Source organism: Danio aesculapii, chromosome 16 (genome assembly GCF_903798145.1).
Source record: "Danio aesculapii chromosome 16, fDanAes4.1, whole genome shotgun sequence".
NCBI lineage: Eukaryota > Metazoa > Chordata > Actinopteri > Cypriniformes > Danionidae > Danio > Danio aesculapii.
In genome coordinates this window covers 414,275-434,274 of record NC_079450.1, presented here as the reverse complement: position 1 = coordinate 434,274, position 20,000 = coordinate 414,275, and the positions used below count along the sequence as shown (strand labels likewise).

At 40.7% G+C, this 20,000-nt stretch overlaps 2 protein-coding genes across 8 annotated transcripts in view; both read left to right on the top strand.

Annotated features, from left to right (window-relative positions):
• The window catches only part of zbtb7b (zinc finger and BTB domain containing 7B), a 43,920-nt gene extending 32,141 nt beyond the window's left edge, over positions 1-11,779 (top strand). For all 4 annotated transcript variants that reach the window (XM_056475375.1, XM_056475377.1, XM_056475374.1 and 1 more), the window contains 3 exons: positions 3,651-4,313; positions 9,116-9,333; positions 9,588-11,779. In XM_056475375.1, coding sequence (XP_056331350.1) covers positions 3,657-4,313; positions 9,116-9,333; positions 9,588-10,089 — 1,377 coding nt within the window. In that variant the 5' untranslated portion in view covers positions 3,651-3,656 and the 3' untranslated portion in view covers positions 10,090-11,779. The remainder of the gene's footprint in view (positions 1-3,650; positions 4,314-9,115; positions 9,334-9,587) is intronic.
• A 4,766-nt stretch (positions 11,780-16,545) lies between these two features.
• The window catches only part of khdc4 (KH domain containing 4, pre-mRNA splicing factor), a 14,062-nt gene continuing 10,607 nt past the window's right edge, over positions 16,546-20,000 (top strand). For all 4 annotated transcript variants that reach the window (XM_056475456.1, XM_056475454.1, XM_056475455.1 and 1 more), the window contains exon 1: positions 16,546-16,672. In XM_056475456.1, coding sequence (XP_056331431.1) covers positions 16,644-16,672 — 29 coding nt within the window. In that variant the 5' untranslated portion in view covers positions 16,546-16,643. The remainder of the gene's footprint in view (positions 16,673-20,000) is intronic.

Below are 20,000 nucleotides of genomic sequence, written 5' to 3'. Positions count from 1 at the left end.
TGAAGTGTTTTTGAGTGTGTGTGTGTGTGTGTTGGTTTGAGTGTTTTTGAGTGTGTGTGTGTGTGTGTGTTGGTTTGAGTGTTTTTGAGTGTGTGTGTGTGTGTGTGTGTGTGTGTGTTTGAGTGTTTTTATATGTATGTGTGTGTGAGTTTGTTTGAGTGTTTTTTATTGTGTGCGTGTGTGTGTCTGCGTGTGTGTGTGTGTGTGTGTGTGTGTGTTTGTTTGTGTGTTTGTTTGAGTGTTTTTATATGTATGTGTGTGTGTGTGTGTTTTTGTTTTGTTTTTACCTGCTAAACCCTTGTGTTGTGTGTAGTTTGTGTATAGTTTGTGTGTGTGTGTGTTTGTGTGTGTGTGTGTGTGTGTGTGTTTGAGTGTTTTTTAATGTGTGTGTGTGTGTTTTTTTGTTTGTGTGTGTGTGTGTGTGTGTGTGTGTGTGTGTGTGTGTGTGTGTGTGTGTGTGTTTGTTTGAGTGTTTCTGAATGTGTGTGTGTGTGTGTGTGTGTGTGTTCCTGCAGATGGAAACTCTCCTCGGAGCAGGTTGTGATGTAAATCTCAAGTGGAAAATAGAAGTCAAATTTCTCCCTGTTCTTCTGTGTCCCATAGTGTTTACCCCACCCACACAACCCTGCACACACACACACACACACACACATGCACACGCATGCATGTACTCACAAACATATGCATGCACACAAACACATGTGCATATACAGTACACACACATACAATGCACACAGTACAGTACACACAAATGTATGCGTCCACACGCACACACACATACGGATGCATACGTGCATGCACGGATGTACGTGCACTCATGCACACATACATGCATGTACTCTGTGCACACAAAAACACACACACTTTCACACACACACACACACATGCAGTTTGTCCAGCTTTCAGGCAGATTGGAGGATGTTGAGCTGCAGCGTCTCTAATGAAATCATAACATTTACTGTCCATAATGTGTACCAAATATCAGTTTGCATTCTCATGCACGACACGAGGATCTGTGTGTGTGTGTGTGTGTGTCTGATCCGCTGATCCTGCTTGCTCTGGATTGGGTGCGTCCTAAATTAGCGTTTTGCGTTTGGGAGGAGGCCTGCAGGACGCTTAAGCCCTTATTAAAACCCTCCATCACATGAAGTAAAAAGCAAGAGGTGTGTGTGTGTGTGTGTGTGTGTGTGTGTGTGTGTGTGTGTGTGTGTGTGTGTGTGTGTGTGTGTGTGTGATTATTTTTCTGGCACATAGTTTATATCTGCGTCAGATTAGGGATGGTTGAATAGTCATCTGGTAACTTCAGTGATTAGTGCCTTCAGGTGTTTGTATATTTAATTCTGTAGCTCTTATTTTACCTGTGATTTTCTCAGGTGTGTGTGTGTGTGTGTGTGTGTGTGTGTGTGTGTGTGTGTGTGTGTGTGTGTGTGTGTGTGTGTGTGTGTGTGTGTGTGTGTGTGTGAGAGAGAGAGATTCTTGCATCACATTCTGTTAGTTTGACGGTTTGTCCAAGCACAGGCAGATGAGAGGAGTTTTTCCATGTATAATTGGACTTTTAATAGAATGGGTGGATGTTTACTGCTGAAATGTTGTGTTTAAGTCAGATTTGAAGCTGTAGCTCTGTGCTGGATTCCTCTGTTTTTAAGACAGTAACCGTCCTCCTTTCTTAGCTCTTTTAGAAACACTATCATTAATGTTAATTCATTGATTATACTGTGCTGTTGAATTGATGGGAACGCAGCTCTACTGTTTTATAAACAGAACAATAAAACTCTAAAAACACACACAGTAAAAACTAGACAGCGCAAAACTAAACCCAAAGTGTTGATCAGTTATTAAAACTGATGAATGCTGAATAAACATGTGTGTGCCTGAATACACTCCAGCTATTTGTAGAAAATAAAGAAGAGTCTGAGATTACTTCAAATAAATGAGCCCCGTCTTTTAGGGTTGACCTGATTCTTTTAAACTAAAGAGTTTCTGTCCAAAGATGGAGCTTCATTTTGATTTGTCAGAGATTTGCCCATAACTTTATTTAGTATATTTATTTTATCTGCATGCATAGGCTGTTTATCCAAATTTGACCAATCAGATGAGGCTGTACTTTCTTTTAATCTGGCAACCTGTGTGTGTGCGTCAAGTGGTCAGAGAGGGGCAGAGGGAATATTTTTAATCTGGGCTGCATTACCTAGTTGAACCACAGCAGTACAGACTGCACCTTTAACATATAAAAATGTTTAACCTGAAATTTAAAACATTAAAAGTGGTTAATTTTAATATGATCACTACATAACTGCATGTACAGTGTGTATGTGCATATATGAAGAGTTCAGATGCAGAACCCTCTAAATCCATCAGACCTGTTTTCTTGTATATGAGCATTCTCTATCAGGCTCCTCTGATTAGGTTCAGAAGTTTTATTTTATAGATAATGAACAGGTTATTAGCTGGTAAATAAAATACCCTTTTTTCATAAATGTCACTCTAAACAATTCTTTGTTTTTAAACAAGGTAAATTTTCTTTTGTGTCTAAACCAGCTAAATCCACTACTGCTTTTTTAGCAAAAGCCTCTAAATCCAGCTATCAGGAGAAGACACTGTAATTAGCTAAAAAATCACTAGAAATTATTTGACCAAACATAAAACACATCACAGACCACCTGAAATTAAAATATATACTTCTGTTGAGTAAGTGGCGGTTCATTCCACTGTGATAAACAATGAAACCCAAATCAGTAAAAGTTGGGAAATGCAAATAAATGAGTAGTGATATCCAGATTTACTCTGACTTGTGTTTCATTGCAGATAATAACAACAGTATTAGATGGGTTCCTCCTGATTTTATTTTTCCAATTTTGGTTCTTGCTATCATAATTTCCATACTGTATAAATGCATATGTATGTACTGTGTTTGTGTATATGTATGAATGCGTTTATATTAGTGCACGTGTGTGTGTGTTTATCTGATTATATTTGTTATTTATTTCATATATTAATCTGTTTTTATGAGTTCCTGACGTTGATGTTGTTGTTCTTTAATATTCGTTTATGATTGTGAAGCACTCTGAGTTCTGTAGGAGAAGGGCTTTACAAGTAAAGCGTATTATAATAATAACTGATTTAAGAACAGCTGATAACAATAGAAGAAATGTCGTGATCAGAAGACTCATTATAGAATAAATTATATTTTCCTAGTATGTGTGTGAATGGAGCAGCATGGTGGCTCAGTGGTTAACATTGTGGCCTCACAGCAAGAAGGTCGCTGGTTTGAGTCCCGGCTGGGTGAGTGTGTGTTTCTGTGTGGAGTTTGCATGTTCTCCCCGTGTTGGTGTGGGTTTCCTCCGGGTGCTCCGGTTTCCCCCACAGTCCAAACACATGCACTATAGGGGAATTGATGAGTTGGCCGTAAATTGGCTGTAGTGTATGAGTGTGTGTGTGAGAATGAGTGTGTATGGGTGTTTGTCAGTACTGGGTTGCAGCTGGAAGGACATCCACTGTGTAAAACATATACTGGAATAGTTGGCGGGTCATTCCGCTGTGGTGACCTCTAAAATTGAGACTTAAGCCAAATAAATGAATGTGTGTGAATGCTGTGCAGTTCCCTGTGTGTGTGTGTGTGTTAACCGCATGCTTCTCATCTGTGCCTGCAGGTGGCGATGTCTCCAGGAGAGGACGGTCTGATCGGGATCCCCTTCCCGGAGCACAGTAATGAGCTGCTGTCTCGGCTGAACGCCCAGCGGCGCCGCGGCCTGCTCTGTGACCTCACGCTGACCTCCCGCGGTGCCCGTTACCCCACGCACCGCTCCGTCATGGCGGCCGTCAGCCTGTACTTCCGGCGGCTGTTTGGGGCGGAGGAGGGCGAGGGTGGCGAGGGCGCGGGAGACAGCTGCAGCGTGTGCCAGCTGGACTGCGTGGCGCCGGACGCTCTGGCGGCGCTGCTGGAGTTTGCCTACACCGCCACGCTCACCATCCGCAGCTCCGGCATGCGGGACGTCCTGAAGGGGGCGCAGCTGCTAGGCATCCAGTGTGTGGCCGACGCCTGCCGGGACATCCTGGGCGAAACAGGCGACGCCCCCACGGATGCAGTGGAGGAGGCGGAGCCACTGCCATCCCGCCGCAAGCAGGACCGCTGCTCCGTGTCTCCTGCCAGACCTGTGTGCCGGCGCTCTGAGGACATACACGGCTACGAGGGACACCCGCCACCCGGCGCTGGGGTGCTGATGAATGGAGGTGGGACCTGGCTGCAAGAGGCCACGCCCATCCCACAAAGACCCGAAGACACGCCCTCAGAGGAGGAGGAGTTTGGCCCGCAGGTAGGGATGGCCGATATGCGCATATCACGATATATACTGGAGTTTAGGCCCAATCCCTGTTCTGTTTTATACCCCTTCCCCTCCGCCTACTCTTAGGGCTGGAAATATCCCTCTGGGAATTGGGAATTACTCCTTTAAGCTAAAGAGAATTGGGACACTTTCATATGAACACACGAACAGAGATGTAGTGGTAAGGGGGAGAATTGATAACAGGATTATTGATTGATAGTTCATAATTATCCACTGGGAGTTTAATAAGGCTTTTATGTTATATGTTTTTTATATATATATATATATATTTTTATTACCAAATAAAGGTATAGGTTGTTTTCAATCTCGTGGTTTTGATTCAGATGGAGGACAGGAAGTAAAAACTGAATGGGAAACAGAGAGGAAAGTCCGCGTTTTTGCGATTTATACCACATTTAAAGGAGATATAAATAGAAAATCAGCACATATGTTGAGTATGATCAGGGCTAGACTGAATCTGTGGACATTTTCTGCTATTTCTGCGGAGAATTATGTAAGAAATCTGTGGATTTATGCAGAATAATTTTGCAAGTATCAAAACTAAAAATGTAATATATGAAATAATAAAAATAATACCTTTTTACCTTTTATTTTTAATGTTTACAATGCAAATCTTATTAGATCCACTTATTTGGTAAATAAAGAAAGGTTTTTCATATAATATCTCTATTAAAACACAGAACATATTACTGTACACACTGTATTATAAATAAATCATATGAACATTTTAATATTAGTCAGTAATTTTACGGAAATTAATAAATAAACTGAATAAATATAGATTTACACACATTTACAAGAGTAAATAATTAGACGGGCCAAAAATCTGCAGATTTCTGCGTGTGCAGATTCCGTGTGGGCCTAGGCATGATCCTTATATCATGAAGAGAGCTGAGTTTCCTACTTAACTAACATGTATTTGCCATCATCGAGGCGGTAGATACTGTGTAAGTTATGCACATGAAATATACTATAGTGTTTGGAAGCATAATTATATCGTAGTAATTATATTGTTGCTGTGGTGCAACACTACTGTAGTTATAAACAAATTATTCACTATGCTTCAGTTCTTTACCCTATAAGCTTACAACATCACCACAGTTTACACTAACATATTACAGTATTTATTATCAGTTTACTATGCTGCAGTATTCTGTAGCATTCATTAATAAAGAGCTGTACACATTACTATGTGGTTCAAAAACATGTTTATTATGAATTACTATAGTGTTCCCCAATGCACTGCAATAAATGATTTTCTGACTTAGATTTTTCAGCTTGTTTCTAGTCCAAATATCTAAAATTTCTGATATCAAGAAGCGTTTTCTAGGCAAGCAAAACATATTGTGTTGTTTTCAGAAATAATCTGCCAAAATGAAGTGAGTTTTTCCTTAAAACAAGCTAAATAATCTGCCAATGGGGGAAGCAAAATAATCTTTGTTTTGTTTGTCCTTTTGACATTAGATTATTTTGCTTCCCCCATTGGCAGATTATTTAGCTTGTTTTAAGGAAAAACTCACTTAATTTTGGCGTATTAATTAGTTTTTTTATATATATATAATTAATTATATAATTATATATAAATTATATAATTATCTGCTAAATGACTAAATGTAAATGTAAATTACATCTGGGTTTTTACCTTTAATGTATAGAACAGTAGAGATTATTGAGAGGAAAGCATGGGGAGCAAAGAGAGGGGAAGGATCGGCAAAGGACCACAAGGTGGGAACTCGGGTCACCATGAGCACTGGAGTGCATGTGTCGACGCACTAACCACTACACCACTGGCGTCGACGGCATATTAACTCTTAAAACATGAGACATAGACAATATGTTTTGCTTGTCTAGAAAATTCTTCTTGATGTAAGCATTTTTAGATATGTGGACTAGAAATAAGCTAAAAAATCTAAGTCAGAAAATCTTTTTTTGCAGTGAGATCTTCCAGACACCTCGAAATAACAGATGAAAGCATACGAAAGCGTGGACGCATCGTCTACATTATTATTGATTTATTTTTGTCAGGGGGAAAAGTGCTCAACAATAATAACGGTCTAGTTTTGTCACAGGGGTTGCATTTCTTTTTTGCCATTTTTACCATCATAAAGCATTCACCCCTGCTGTGCATATAGACGTTAACGTTACGGCTGTTTATTCCACCAAAATGCCAGTAAAGACTAGGATTATTGCAAAACAAGATTTCATTGGAGCGACTACATGGCAGGGTGTGTTATTTGTATCCTCCTGGATGTTGTATAAGTGTGGTGGTGTTAGTATCTGATTTTTATATAACACTTTATCATATTTATACACACAGCTAGACCTGTATATAATCTTTATTGGTGGTGTCAAACGAATTATCGCATTCAAAAAGTTTGTACACATGTGGATGTATTGAATAAATGTTTATTACGTGCTGGCTTTTCATGAGCAAAAACTTTTAGAAGTCTATAAAAGCTGTTCGGTATTTCTTATTTTGGCCGACTTAAATAATTATAAACAACATAAAACACACAAAAATTGATAGCGTTTCCTGTGTGGAAGAATCACTTCCTGCCCTCCATCTGAATCTCGCTTGTCATCAATGATGTCATGTGAAAACAACCTATTCAGCCCTGCTCCTGGATGCCCACTGTGCAACCATGTTTAAATCCTAAAGCTGCAAGTCAGGCTTCATCATATAACCAGCGTGCTGCTTTTCAATTATTTTTTAATGTAAACATGTGCTTGATGAGCATCTCTGACCGTTACGCTTGCATCTGCGCACGTGAGTGCTGTGTTTTTTAGACGCCATGTGAAGTTTAAAGATCTTCAACTCACGAAGTGCACCTCGATCCACAGCAGTGGACCAATCAGAAGAGCTCGGAGGCGGGGCAAACAGTGCGAGCTTCTTTTTATAGTAAAAAGTTGGCATCACAATGGTTTATTTACCATTATATCATGCCGGAGGAGGCGCTCACTATGGCGTTATGTGATGATTTTTAACTCATAATAACATGTTATTTTCCTATTTCTAATGGGTCTGTTATTGTTGATATTACACCACACTCATAATGTTATGTCACATAGACCTCACACTGCACTGTGCTTTTATTAAACCCATTCCTGAGCGCTGTATCAAGCGTTTTAGAATTAAAGACACATTCAGTGTGAATGAACCCTAAGACCTGGAGCTTACATTGTAATGTTATTTCTGTTTCATTATTACTGTACGCTAGAGAGCGCCCTCAAGCATGATCTCCATACTCCACTTATTACCTTATTCAGTGATGGGGAAGTGCGCGCGTTTTTGCGAGTGTTTTAGAACTTCTGATTCAGCTGTCTATGGGAGAAATGACTAGGAATACTAAACGGCAGAAAACGGTCACACTACTCACTCTTCAAGCAAGTGTTTGCAGGAATATACAGACAAAGCAGAATAATATCATAAGAAAACACCAGTTTGCAGCATCAAGCAGCAGAACCAGCTGTTTTTAACGTCTAAAAATGAATGGAAGTGAACGAGACCGGAAGTCTCGAGCAAAAAAGATTCAACTGCCTGCGCCCACTCGTACGCAGAGAATAAGGTGAATACATTGGGGAGGAGGATGTCAGTTGCAGTCAGGATAAACATGAGAGAAACCGATCAAACATGAAGCGGGGGTCCGCAGGGCCTTAAAAAGTATTAAAAGTTGATAAATCAATTATGAGAAAATGAAGGTCCTTAAAAGGTATTCAAAAGTCTTAATCGCATCGGCGTAATAGCCTAGTGGTTAGCGCGTCGACAAATGGTGCAGCAGCACGTCAGGGCATCCCGAGTTCAAATTCCAGCTTGAGGACAAATCCCTACCCTCTCTCTCTCTCTCCAACTTTGCTTCCTGCTCCCTATCTAATAAAGGCAAAAGGCCAACAATAAATCTTTATCGGGTTTGTAACGAGGTCTGAAATTTTGTTCAAGCGTTGTCCAAAGTGTTTGACTCCAAAATAGCATGAATATATTCATTTTTCTTCTAATATTAGCAACAGCGTGCTCGATACATGCGATTGGTTCGGGCCGGGGCGGCGGAGAGTTGGGACAATTCTAGCTACCTCCCGTCTTGACTTACTTTCATCCGTGAAAGGTTGTCAGAGGGCCCGTGGTGGCCAGCGTAATGTGCATCAAACACGGGAAGGTGATGTGACGCTCTCCACATGTAGCCAAACCATAGAGCGAAACAGACGGCAAAATGGGAACATGCAAGTTTGCGTCTCCTGTTTGAAGAAAGACGAGTTTAAACAGTGGCTGAAGCCTGTCGCTGAAAACAACTGCGTAATGTATTCATTCAAGGTTTCTTCAGAGCTTATCTGAGTTCTGTTGCATGCTTGTGCTCCATTCATCTATTTTACCACAACTGTTTATTAAGCTAAAGGTTTGATACTGATTAGATCTTGAAGAGATCTTAAAATACTCTGAGAAAGTCTTTAAAAAGTCTTAAAAAGGTATTGAGATTTCCTTTAGGACTCCTGCATATACCCTGATGAAGACAGTAAAGAACGCTCTGTGCCAGTGTATGGATTAATTGGCATAAAGTATATTTATAATGCTAATTGAGCTATCCTTCATCATAAATGTACTGTATGAGTCATTTTAAACACTCCACTGATGCTATGACGTTAGCATGAACGTCTGTCAGCCTCAAACACGTGAGATCAATAACAGGTTTTATCGATTAAGCAGTTTCTATTGTTTCCTTGTGGATAATTTTACTGGTATATTGTATATGATAATATATATCGTCCATCCCTACCTGCAGGGGCGGGCCACTCCCCACCACAGCCAATCACAGCAGGCGGACGGAGGAGGAGGCGGAGCCACAGCTGTGAGTGGGAGGAAGAGGAAGTCCCAGACGCCGCAGCAGTGCCCGGTCTGCCAGAAGATCATCCACGGAGCCGGGAAGCTGCCGCGGCACATGCGAACACACACCGGAGAGAAACCGTTCCAGTGCACCGCCTGCGGAGTGCGCTTCACACGGTAACAGCTGCACACGCATGATCAGGGCTATGAATTATGGGAGTGTAGTAGCTAAAGAATAAAACATACTGACTCAAAGGTTATGTGAGGGCGGGACATAGAGTAGCTCCACCCCTTTTTTAAAAATCAGCCAATAGCGTTGTGTTTTTCTCTCAGCTCTGCCAGTGAGGGTGGTGGAGCTCAAGCGCATCAAGCTGAGTCTCGTCTTTCCTCTGTCTGTGGTGTGCAGATGTTAACCTCACGTCTGTTTTCAGGAACGACAAGCTGAAGATCCACATGCGTAAGCACACGGGCGAGCGGCCGTACCCCTGCCCCAGCTGCCCGGCGCGCTTCCTGCACTCCTATGACCTGAAGAACCACCTGTCCCTGCACAGCGGCGACCGGCCCTTCGAGTGCCCGCTGTGCCACAAAGCCTTCGCCCGCGAGGACCACCTGCAGCGCCACCGCAAGGGCCACAGCTGCTTGGAGCTCCGCCCCCGCCGACCTCGCCGGGCCCCTGGCCCCACCCCCAGCAGCGACTCCCCGCCCCTGGAGTCCTTCACCCTCCACCAGCAGCACGCAGAGCACATGGCAGGGCTCCTGGAGGGGCCGGGGGTCCCACTGCGGATTCCCTACCCGGAGCTTCTTTGGCGGGCGGTGGCGGTGGCGGGACCCATAGGCAAAGATGGAGGATCATCTCCACATGGCAGCGGCACCATCACACACAACACATACGAGGAGGAGGAGGTGGAAGAGGAGGAGCAAGAGGAGGAGTGATCCCGCCCCTGAGTGTGTGTGTGTGTGTGTGTCTGTGTGTGTGTGTAGCTTCCATATATCAGTCCCGCAGTGGCATCTCTCTCTGCTCCTGGTGCTGGTGGGCTCCTGAAGGGTCTCTTGTTTGTGTTTCTGTGGTTTTGTCCAAAGCGACGGCGTTTGGACATTCGTCTTTTGTTTATGTTGGAGTGCCGAGGATGTTGACGCTATGCAAACATTTGAGTGATTGAACAAACCTGTTTCAAAAACAGACTAATGAATGAATTGAGTATGCAGAATTGTGGGCGGGGAGGGGGCGTGGCCTTGTTTTCTATGGCGATGGTGCCACCTACAGGCAAGGCGGTGCAGCGACGCTCAGGGTCTCGTGATGAAGGGGAATCTACTGAAGAATTTACGTTAGCTGCTCTTCAATTTAGCCTTCTCCAAAGGGAATGAGTTATTTTTTTGAATGATAGGAGTTTCTTTCATACCAAAGAGTACTGGCTAGCTGACACTTCACTTCAGTACGTGAATGCTCCAGATATATTTGTAGCCTTTAAAGCGTCTTCAGCTGGACCAGGTCCTCGTTCTCCTGCAGCTTTGAGCTTGTGGATCTCAGATGGTTTTGGTTTACGTCTCTTCTGTTCGGGCTGGATTTTGAGAGCGGATCTAGTTTTCCTTCACAGAAAGCGCAGGATGGAGAAGTCTTTTGTAAACTATTCTATTTATTTATTTTGGTTTGATATTTATTGTGACTGTCCTGGTTGTGGCGCTTGGGTTCTTCCGCATCTGCTCTCCTCCTGGAGCCTGGTCTCGGGTCGGTTTTGCCTTTTTATTGTAATGGTTGCAGGTAGACGAGGCGCACATCTGATCTCAGTTTCGCGAGTGTGTGTGTGTGTGTGCGTGTGTGTGTGTGTAAACGCTCAGGTGTAGTAGAGACTGAGATTCAGGCATCCTTTGATTGCAAGTTTTGCACAATAAAAGTTCAGTCCCTCCGCAGACCAGCACGACACGAGGAGGAGTCTTGCCTTTTTTGAAGCAAATGCATATCTGAGATATTTTGGAATATGATATTTACACACACACATATATATATATTTACATTATGTGAATCATAATAAGTCTCGAATAACCTCAGAACTATAGCTTTAGCCGCCTTGTTTCGCTGCAGGAGCTCGTGGCTCTTTCTCCTCTTGAATATTGAAGCAATATTACCGCAGCCGTGGCCTGATGTCAGGGTGCATCCTGGGGGATTCTGTGTACGTTACTGCTGACAGTTTATTTGCACTAAAATGGGATCTTTCTTTGTGTTGTGAAGTACTGCTCCTGATTGTGAATCCTCGTTTCCCCCTTTATAAACGATTACGCTCTTCTGATTGAGTTCTTTGCAGAAATCTGATTTTGTTTATGTGAAAGGTCAAGCTGCCTTAGATTCTTTGATTTATTTGACTTTTGTGCGCAACTATTCTCAGGAAATCTTGAGCCATGCACTAAGTGGTTATGCAAACGTTTATTGAATATTAATTTATTGTATATATTTGTGCTTTGGAGATACGAGCGGCCTGTGGTTTAGTAACGATACTTCACGTCTGTTCTGCGTAAGTTTCTTTTCTGTGGAAGCGGTGACGGTAATCAGGGATCTGTTTCTGTTCTAAATCATTATTTCTCATGGTGTACAAATGAAGAGAAAATAAACAGATTTATGTACAAAGAGCCTGCGCCGCCTCCTACTGCCTCTGTGTGTGTTCAATATTTTCATTCATTCATTTTCGGCTTAGTCCCTTTATTAATCTGGGCTCGCCACAGTGGAATGAACCACCAACTTATCTAGCACATGTTTTACGCAGCGGATGCCCTTTCACCTGAAACCCATCACTGGGATACATCCATGCACACTCATACACTTTGGCCAATTTAGCTTACCCAATTCCCCTATAGCGCATGTGTTTGGACTGTGGGGGGAACCGGAGCACCCGGAGGAAACCCACACCAACACGGGGAGAACATGCAAACTCCACACAGAAACGTCAACTGAGCCAGCTGAGGCTTGAACCAGCAACCTTCTTGCTGTGAGGCGATCGTGCTGCTCACTGCACCACCTTGACACTGTTGATTATTGTGTTAGGAATAATTGATGATGAACAATGAAATAATAGTGACTGTTTCACCTCAGCTGTGCTTTATTCTCTAATAATCCACCATCCCCGAGTGCATTATTCTGTTTATTAGATTAGATTAGATTCAACTGTTTATATTATAGTTACGCCACCTAAATCCACTGTTGAGATGTTGTATCTGAGAGTCTATTATGAAGTGCAATGAAGCTGTAAAAACCTGCCGGAACTACTTTAGCTGTGCCTTTATCTGACAATAACCAAACACCTGAGAGTGACCATCAGCCAATCAGAATGCAGCGTTCAGCAGAGGTGTGGTTTAAACAGTTTCATATTAAATATTCATTACTTTTATTATCAGAACTATTGAAAAATCCAAATAACGCATCCTTAAAAGATAACAAGAAACCCGGGAATACAGTTCAATCCAAAAACACTGATAAAAATATCTGTTAATGAGCAGTATTTAGTGTGTTTAGTGTTTATTAGCGGTGGTGAATTGCATTATGGGATGTTGATCTCTGCTCTGTCCACTTCTGATGGTGAATATTCAACTCTGCAGTTTAACAAAGTGACTTTTACTGACATTTTAGGGATAATATAAGAAGTAATATCTAGAGAAATGTGTCTGTATGATAACAGAAAATGTGCTGCAGTTTATTACACAGTGTCTGTAGTGTAATACACACACACACACACACACAATATAGCACTGCACACGCATACACATGTGCAGAAAACACACTTTTACACACTATTAAGGTTAAAAGTTGCTAAAAGGAAGATCAAATTATTTACTGTCATCATGATAAAGAGAAAATCAATCAGTTATTAGAGATGAGTTATTAACACTATTATGATTAGAAATGTGTTGAACAAATCTGCTCTCTTAAACAGAAACTGGAGGAAAATATATGCAGGGGAGCTAATAATTCAGGGGGGGGGGGGCTAATCATTCTGACTTCAACTGTATATAAACACCAGTTTAATTCAGGACATTACTGTAGGAACAGCATATCTCAGTCTTGGATGGGTCAAATGTATTTAACAGTTTCAATTCAGTTCATCTTTATTTCAGCAGTGTCACAGCAGCTGAACACAGAAGTTCTAAACTGAAGCGGTGTCAGTCCAGTGTTCAGAGCTCAGTTCAGTTCAGTGTGGGTTAATCTTCACTGCTGAGAGTCCAAACACTGAAGAGCAAATCCATCCATGCGCAGAAACACAAGACCCAAACCAAGCAAGCCAGTGGAGGAACAAACTTCACCGATTGACTAAAGTGAAGGAGATAAACCTGGAGAGTTTGAATGAAATGACTCTAATCTTGTTAATTATTCTAGATTTGAAAGACAAAGACCGGACATTTTCCCTGATCAGCCGTTATCTTCCAATAAAACATCACATATTGAGTTGTTACAGCTTCCTTTTGAAAGAGAGATCGGTGTTTGTTGTGATAAACACATATTGAAGTTTCCAGTATGGGTGTAATAGATGAGGTGCTGGGTAACCCAACATAACCCCTGAAGATCATTAGAACTCTTTCAGGAATCACATCCGGTATAGTGGAAAATTCCACAGGGAAATAAGACTTGCTTTAAAACTCTTTGTAATCTAAAAGGAGAGCTGAACTGAATAACTGAAGTAAACGCAGTGACACAGTGACTATTCCAGATAGTGGAGAAAAGTCAGTGTAGTTTAGATCAATGATAATGCAGGGTTATAGCCGAGTTACTAATGTGTATAAAGAGGAAACCTTCTCATTTGAAAGATAATAATAATAATAATAATTGTGGATTAATTCCAGATTAAATGTGGATTACATATAAATCACCTGATTAACTTTGTGTTGTTTAAAGAAAAGAAATCAAGGAAATGCAACCCTCCATCCTCATATACTTGTTCATTATTACAGATTCCTTCCAGACAGAATTAATGAGTGTTTGATCCACAAACTCTGAGTAACTGATACTAATGTTCATTTCAGATGATTGAGCTGGCTGATCGGTGTGTTTTGCTTTATTGACATCATTCATTCATTTTCCTTCAGGTCACTTTATTCATCAGAGGTCACCACAGCGGAATGAACCACCAACTTATCCAGCATATGCTTTACACAGCAGATGCCCTTCCAGCCACAACCCATAATAAATAATAAATAAATGAAATATTCAACAATAACCCCCAAAATAATTGATCTTAAGATAGAAAATGTTAACTTTACAGATAGAAAATGCTCAAACAATTATTTGAGAGACTGTCCGACACAGTGTTGTGTTCTAGGACTGTTAAGAGAGCTTATTTATTGTCTCATTATGATAAGAATAATCTGTATGATATTAGAAAAATCCTAAATGTAAAGAAGTGCACTTTAAAACTATGAATCACATTAATCCTGCAGATAATTAAAGGTTAAAATTCAATATTGATGTCTGCTACTTTTGTAATTTAGATATTGAAATGATTGAACTCTTGTTTTCCTATGTAATGAGACACAAACATTTTAGGATGAAGTATTAGTTTGGCTACAACAGAAAATATCTAGACTTATCTGCACATGGGTAATTATCAAGTTTGGCCTAATACTTAAAGATATCTTATATAATGAATCATTTGTTGGTGTTACTAAACTCTTATATTCATAAATGTAAATTTAAAAAGAAAATCCCCAAGACTAGTGTTTAAAGAAGAGTTTGTGATTATTTGAAGACATTAAGAGAGATGAAAAGACAAAAAGCAAGACATGTATACTCCTCATCAGAGGATTTTGGTTTCATATTTTGAGAACTTCAACTCCTCTGCTACATATTTTTCTTCATCATTATTTTTTTGTTATTTTATTTATTTATAAATATGTTGTGTTTTTATTATTAATGAGGATGGAAAGATTGTGAATGTGTGTAAATTGATTGTTAGGTCTTTTGTGTAATTATAAAAAGTATTAATGCCTTCCTGTTACTGTTCAAGTATTGGCAATTATATATATATATATATATATATATATATATATATATATATATATATATATATATATATATATATATATATATATATATATATTCATCAATTGTACATTTTACAAGAATGTAAATCTCCATTATAAACATAATGAATTGTTCAAATTCCTACAGTGCAGGTGTTTTAACGTAAACAGAACATAAACAGATTTACAAAAAGATATCAAAGTGTTCTCAAACATTCACAGTTTTATTAGAGAATGCTCAATCGAGTTGACATATTGCTTGATCTCACTGTTTAAAGCAATAAAAGATGTTTTTTAATGCACATTTACATTTATGAATGTAATCAGAAAGTGCACATCACATCAAGAAGAATAATGAGATTAATAATGAAAGTTTCATTAGGCACAGTCTAGTTCTGTTGAGGTCTAAAGGCCAAAAAGACCATCCTTCAAAATAACTTCAAGTCTTTCTGCAATAAAACTGCAAATATCAGAGCAGAGATTTGGACAAGCGGGCAGTGCCGAATCAGAAAGTGCACATTACATCAATATGCTTATTAAATCTTTTAATATGCTCCTTTGACGGGTAAAACTTGTGAATTATTATATGCTATTTCTCCAGCTTTGTTTGTCAGCAGGTCTCGGTTGGGTAAGAGCCAGACCTTCTTCCATGTCAATGTTTTGCACACATGTATCCAGTATGGACTCACACATGGGACTGTGGTAATATCTGCTTTGAACGGGGATCTAATTAGTTTACTGTTCTTACTATTGTTACAGGAGAAGCAAATCTTATCTGAAGTGTCAGTCCATTGTTAATAACAATAAAATAAAATCTGATTTCCCACTGACGAGAACGGAAACACGGACCGGACCCGCGGGATTGCAGCGCCACCTGCTGGATGAGACCGGAACAACACACAAAGATTTACAGCTCAGATTAAATATGGATTTATTTATTGACACGTGATTTTAATTTTAATTATATTTAATAATTTAATTAGATTATATTTTACATTTATATTTTTGTGGAAAAAATATAATAATAACAGCATATAAAGACATGCAGTACAGTAAAAATATAAACCATATCAAACAATAATGAGATAAAAGAGTATACATGTAGAACAGTCTGTGATGATTTGTTTTATATCGATGCTGTTCTATAAAGCTTGATGAATGGGAAGTGTTGAATCTGCGCTCAAGTAGAATGAACGCGATACTAACGTGATTATAAAGTGTTAAATCTGTACGAGTTTGCTTTATTATGGAGAAATGTTTATTATTTTAATTAGTTATACTTTGAGTTTTATTCATAAATACAGAAACTTGCTCTTGAAGTGACAAGAAGCGCGCGGCGGGCGTCCAGCGTATGAATGCTGCGCGTGCGCGAGGGCAGCGGAAGTGACGGGCTTCTGCGTTTCCGTCGGCTGTTTTTGCTGGAGCGTCAGAAACAGAGCGTTTCCACTCGATTAATAAAGAGCAGAAGATTAAACTGAAGACATCAGATGTCATTCGGTGTTCCGCACAGCGGCGGGTGAGTGTGTGAGAGAGTGAGAATGTGTGCGTGTGTGTGTGTGTGTGTGTGTGTCCGTTAATGGCGGCTGTTGCGTAATAACACACAGAACAGAAGCAGATACTCGTGAAGCGTTTATAAACCTGATCAGAGGTCAGTCCTGCAGTTTAGAGAATACAGCGGGAACAGAGAGATACACACACACACACACACACACACACACACACACACAAGATGTAGAGCAGTCCTGGAGAGCCGGTGTCCTGCATATTGTAGTTTCAACCCCAATCAGACACAGCTGAGCCGCTGATGAAGCTCATCCAGGTGTACTACACACATTCAGGCAGGTGTGTTGCAGCTAAACTCTGCAGAACACCAGCCCTCCAGGACTGAGTTTGGGCTCCCCTGATGTAAACCTCCTCCAAAGCTGCATGTGTGTGAGGGGCTGGAGATGGCAGATCAGCTCCACTCCTGTCCTCCACTGAGTGTAGGAGGCAGTGATGCTACATGCTGGTGTTCCCAGTTGATCTGACACACATCCGTCAGCAGGTTTCCACATGAAGATAACTGAGCTCAGACAGATGTGTAGTAACTGTAACCCCTGTAGAAGCCCGGGTCCTGATGGCACATGTGGAAGTGTCCTACAGCACTGTGCTGCAGCGGGTTTACTGATGTGTTTAAAGTGTCTCATCACTCCACTGTTGCTCCTGCTTCATGGAGAACATCTAGAATAATTCCAGTAGCAGACGTTCATAAGCCCTCAGGATCGAATGATTTCTGTCCAATAGTTCTTATGTCACTTGTGATGAAGAGCTTTGAATGTTTAGTTAAAGGTGCAGTGTGTATGTTTGACACCCAGTGGTGGAGCTAGGCACTCCTGGATCAAAACAAACCCAAGCACAGGTTGCCAGATTGACGACACCAACAGCGAGGCAGATTTAAGTCATGTTCTAAACAAAAGCAGTGGCACACGGTAGAAGTATTTTCAGTATTAAAAGGAGTTTTTGTTCTAACCAACAGCTGAAACTGATATAATAGAAACGGCTTCTGTTTCTCACAGGTGAACAACAGAAAACTGATCAGCTCAGGTACAGCTCATGAGCTTTATTCAGTGTTAAATGCTCATAATGTGAGTCTGAATGCCATTTTACATCACAGTTATCGCCATATACTGAAAGCAGCAGCAGATAGTTCAGCTCAGATCTGGAGAATAAAATAAACCATCTGAAACTGAACTAAACACATATCAGTGATTCAGCATCTACAGTTCATCAAGAGCTTTAACATGTATTCATTAGATGATAAAGCTGACCGTTGTGTTGGAGTGCAGCGAGTGCACTATTCTGAGCTTCTGAATGGCTGTGTTTACATTTCTGTCGTGTTTCATCTGGTGGTAACTGGCTCATCGCTGCGTATCTCATCACGTAGTGTGTTGTTAGGACACGGGGTTATAGAGCTGGGCGGTATATCGAACTCTGGGGATATATCGATATGATTCCCCAACACGATGCGGGATTATCCAATATGGTCCATATCGATATGTTTTGAGGCCACACGTGCGCATTCTGCGTGAAACAGACCACTCCAAGGCAGCACGCGAGCTCCACTTGCACAAATGTGCGCATGCGCAAATGAACGATTCACTCCATGAGTCAAGCAAAAGATTTGTTGAGAATGAACGAATCGTTCAAGAACGACCCATCACTGATGCTATATGGAGGAACATGCAGTGCCAGTGTTGTATCAAAATCAGCCTCCTGGATAAATCTGACTCCCCCTCACATGCACACATGTCACACAGCACCTGCAGCCGTCACAGTGGCTTATCAGAAACCTTTCATCAATCATTTCTTCAGAATTGACAGCAAGAACAAACAGAAGCCTTGTCAAGTTGACATGCAGCACCTGAATGTGTTCAAAAGAATTAAAAACGCTAAAATGAGATTAATTTATACTGCATTTTGAAAGTGAAACCAGCTCATATTCACTGATTATAAGTTCAGTATTTAATACACGACGGCCTCTTCTTTACATTTACTCTATAACACATTTAACTCTGCGTTCTGCTCTGCTAGTGCATATCGACTTCAATTCTGATTATATTCTAATCGCTGTATTTGTGTATTTATTCTGTTTAATTGATTTAATTTAGCCTCTTAACTGGAAGACTTGATTTGTGTGTGGGCAGAGTGTACAAACAGTTGGTGGATTAAACCATTATTAAAACTTTTAAAAAAGTCAAATAAAAAACCTGCATTTGTCTACTAAACATTTCCTTTTTCTGTTTTAATATCTCACTGTTAGCTACTCTTACAACAAATAACAATATAAGAAGATATGATAATAACAGGGAGGGAGTCCCCTGTGTTTGAATAATATTTTGCTCCAAAAATCTTTAATAATGTTTTAATAAAGGCTTTCTCAAGTAACCGTTAATGGGAAAATACCGGATATATATCGTGTACCTTCACTCCTCCTAAAAAACAGAGATATGATTTTGTGCACATGTCGCCCCGCCCTACGGGGGCTATTATTCGCTAATTAATAACTTCATGTGGAACTCTGAATCTGCGTCTCATTTCAGAGTCTGCTGCTGTCCACTGGAGGTCGCATTTCTGTCACAGACGCATGCTTAGAGAGCCTTCCTCACTGAATGAATGAAATATGTGTTTTCCAACAAGGCAGCCCAGGGTGCTGAAATATAATTGGCCAAACTGGCATTGGGCGGGTTAAAAAACCATAAACAAGACAGCGTTCCGGCACGGAAAACACATATTAAAGCAGAATATCTGACTTCAGCATTGTTTCACAGATAAACAAGAGTGTTCACTGAGCATGTTTCTGAATATCTGCACACATGTGATGCTGTTTTAAAGTCAAAAACTTACATGCAGCACCTTTTAAGAAGTATATTTTATCTAAAACACTAGGGCTCTGCGATTAATCGAAGTCGAATTGCCATCGCGATTTGAGACATTGCGATTAGCTAATCGCAAGAGGCTGCGATATGAAATCTGTATTATTTAATTTACCCCGCCCAGAGCAAATGCATAACTGCTGTCTGTGTGTGACAGTCTTACTAGCCAATTGAGTGAGCACACTTTCATTCTATCCAATCAGAATTGCTCAACCGAACTATGCAGAACGCCCACAATAAAACAAACTAACGGGAAAGCGCAGATGAGTGGGATGATGGTGTCTGCCGCTTCAGAAGCGTTAATAGACGAATTCATATCAAAGATAAACAGCACGTCAGTAATATGGGAATATCTTAGTTACAGACACCAAACAAAAACAGGTCATCTGTAACCGCTGTCGCACAATTGTTGCCACATCACGAGGAAATATA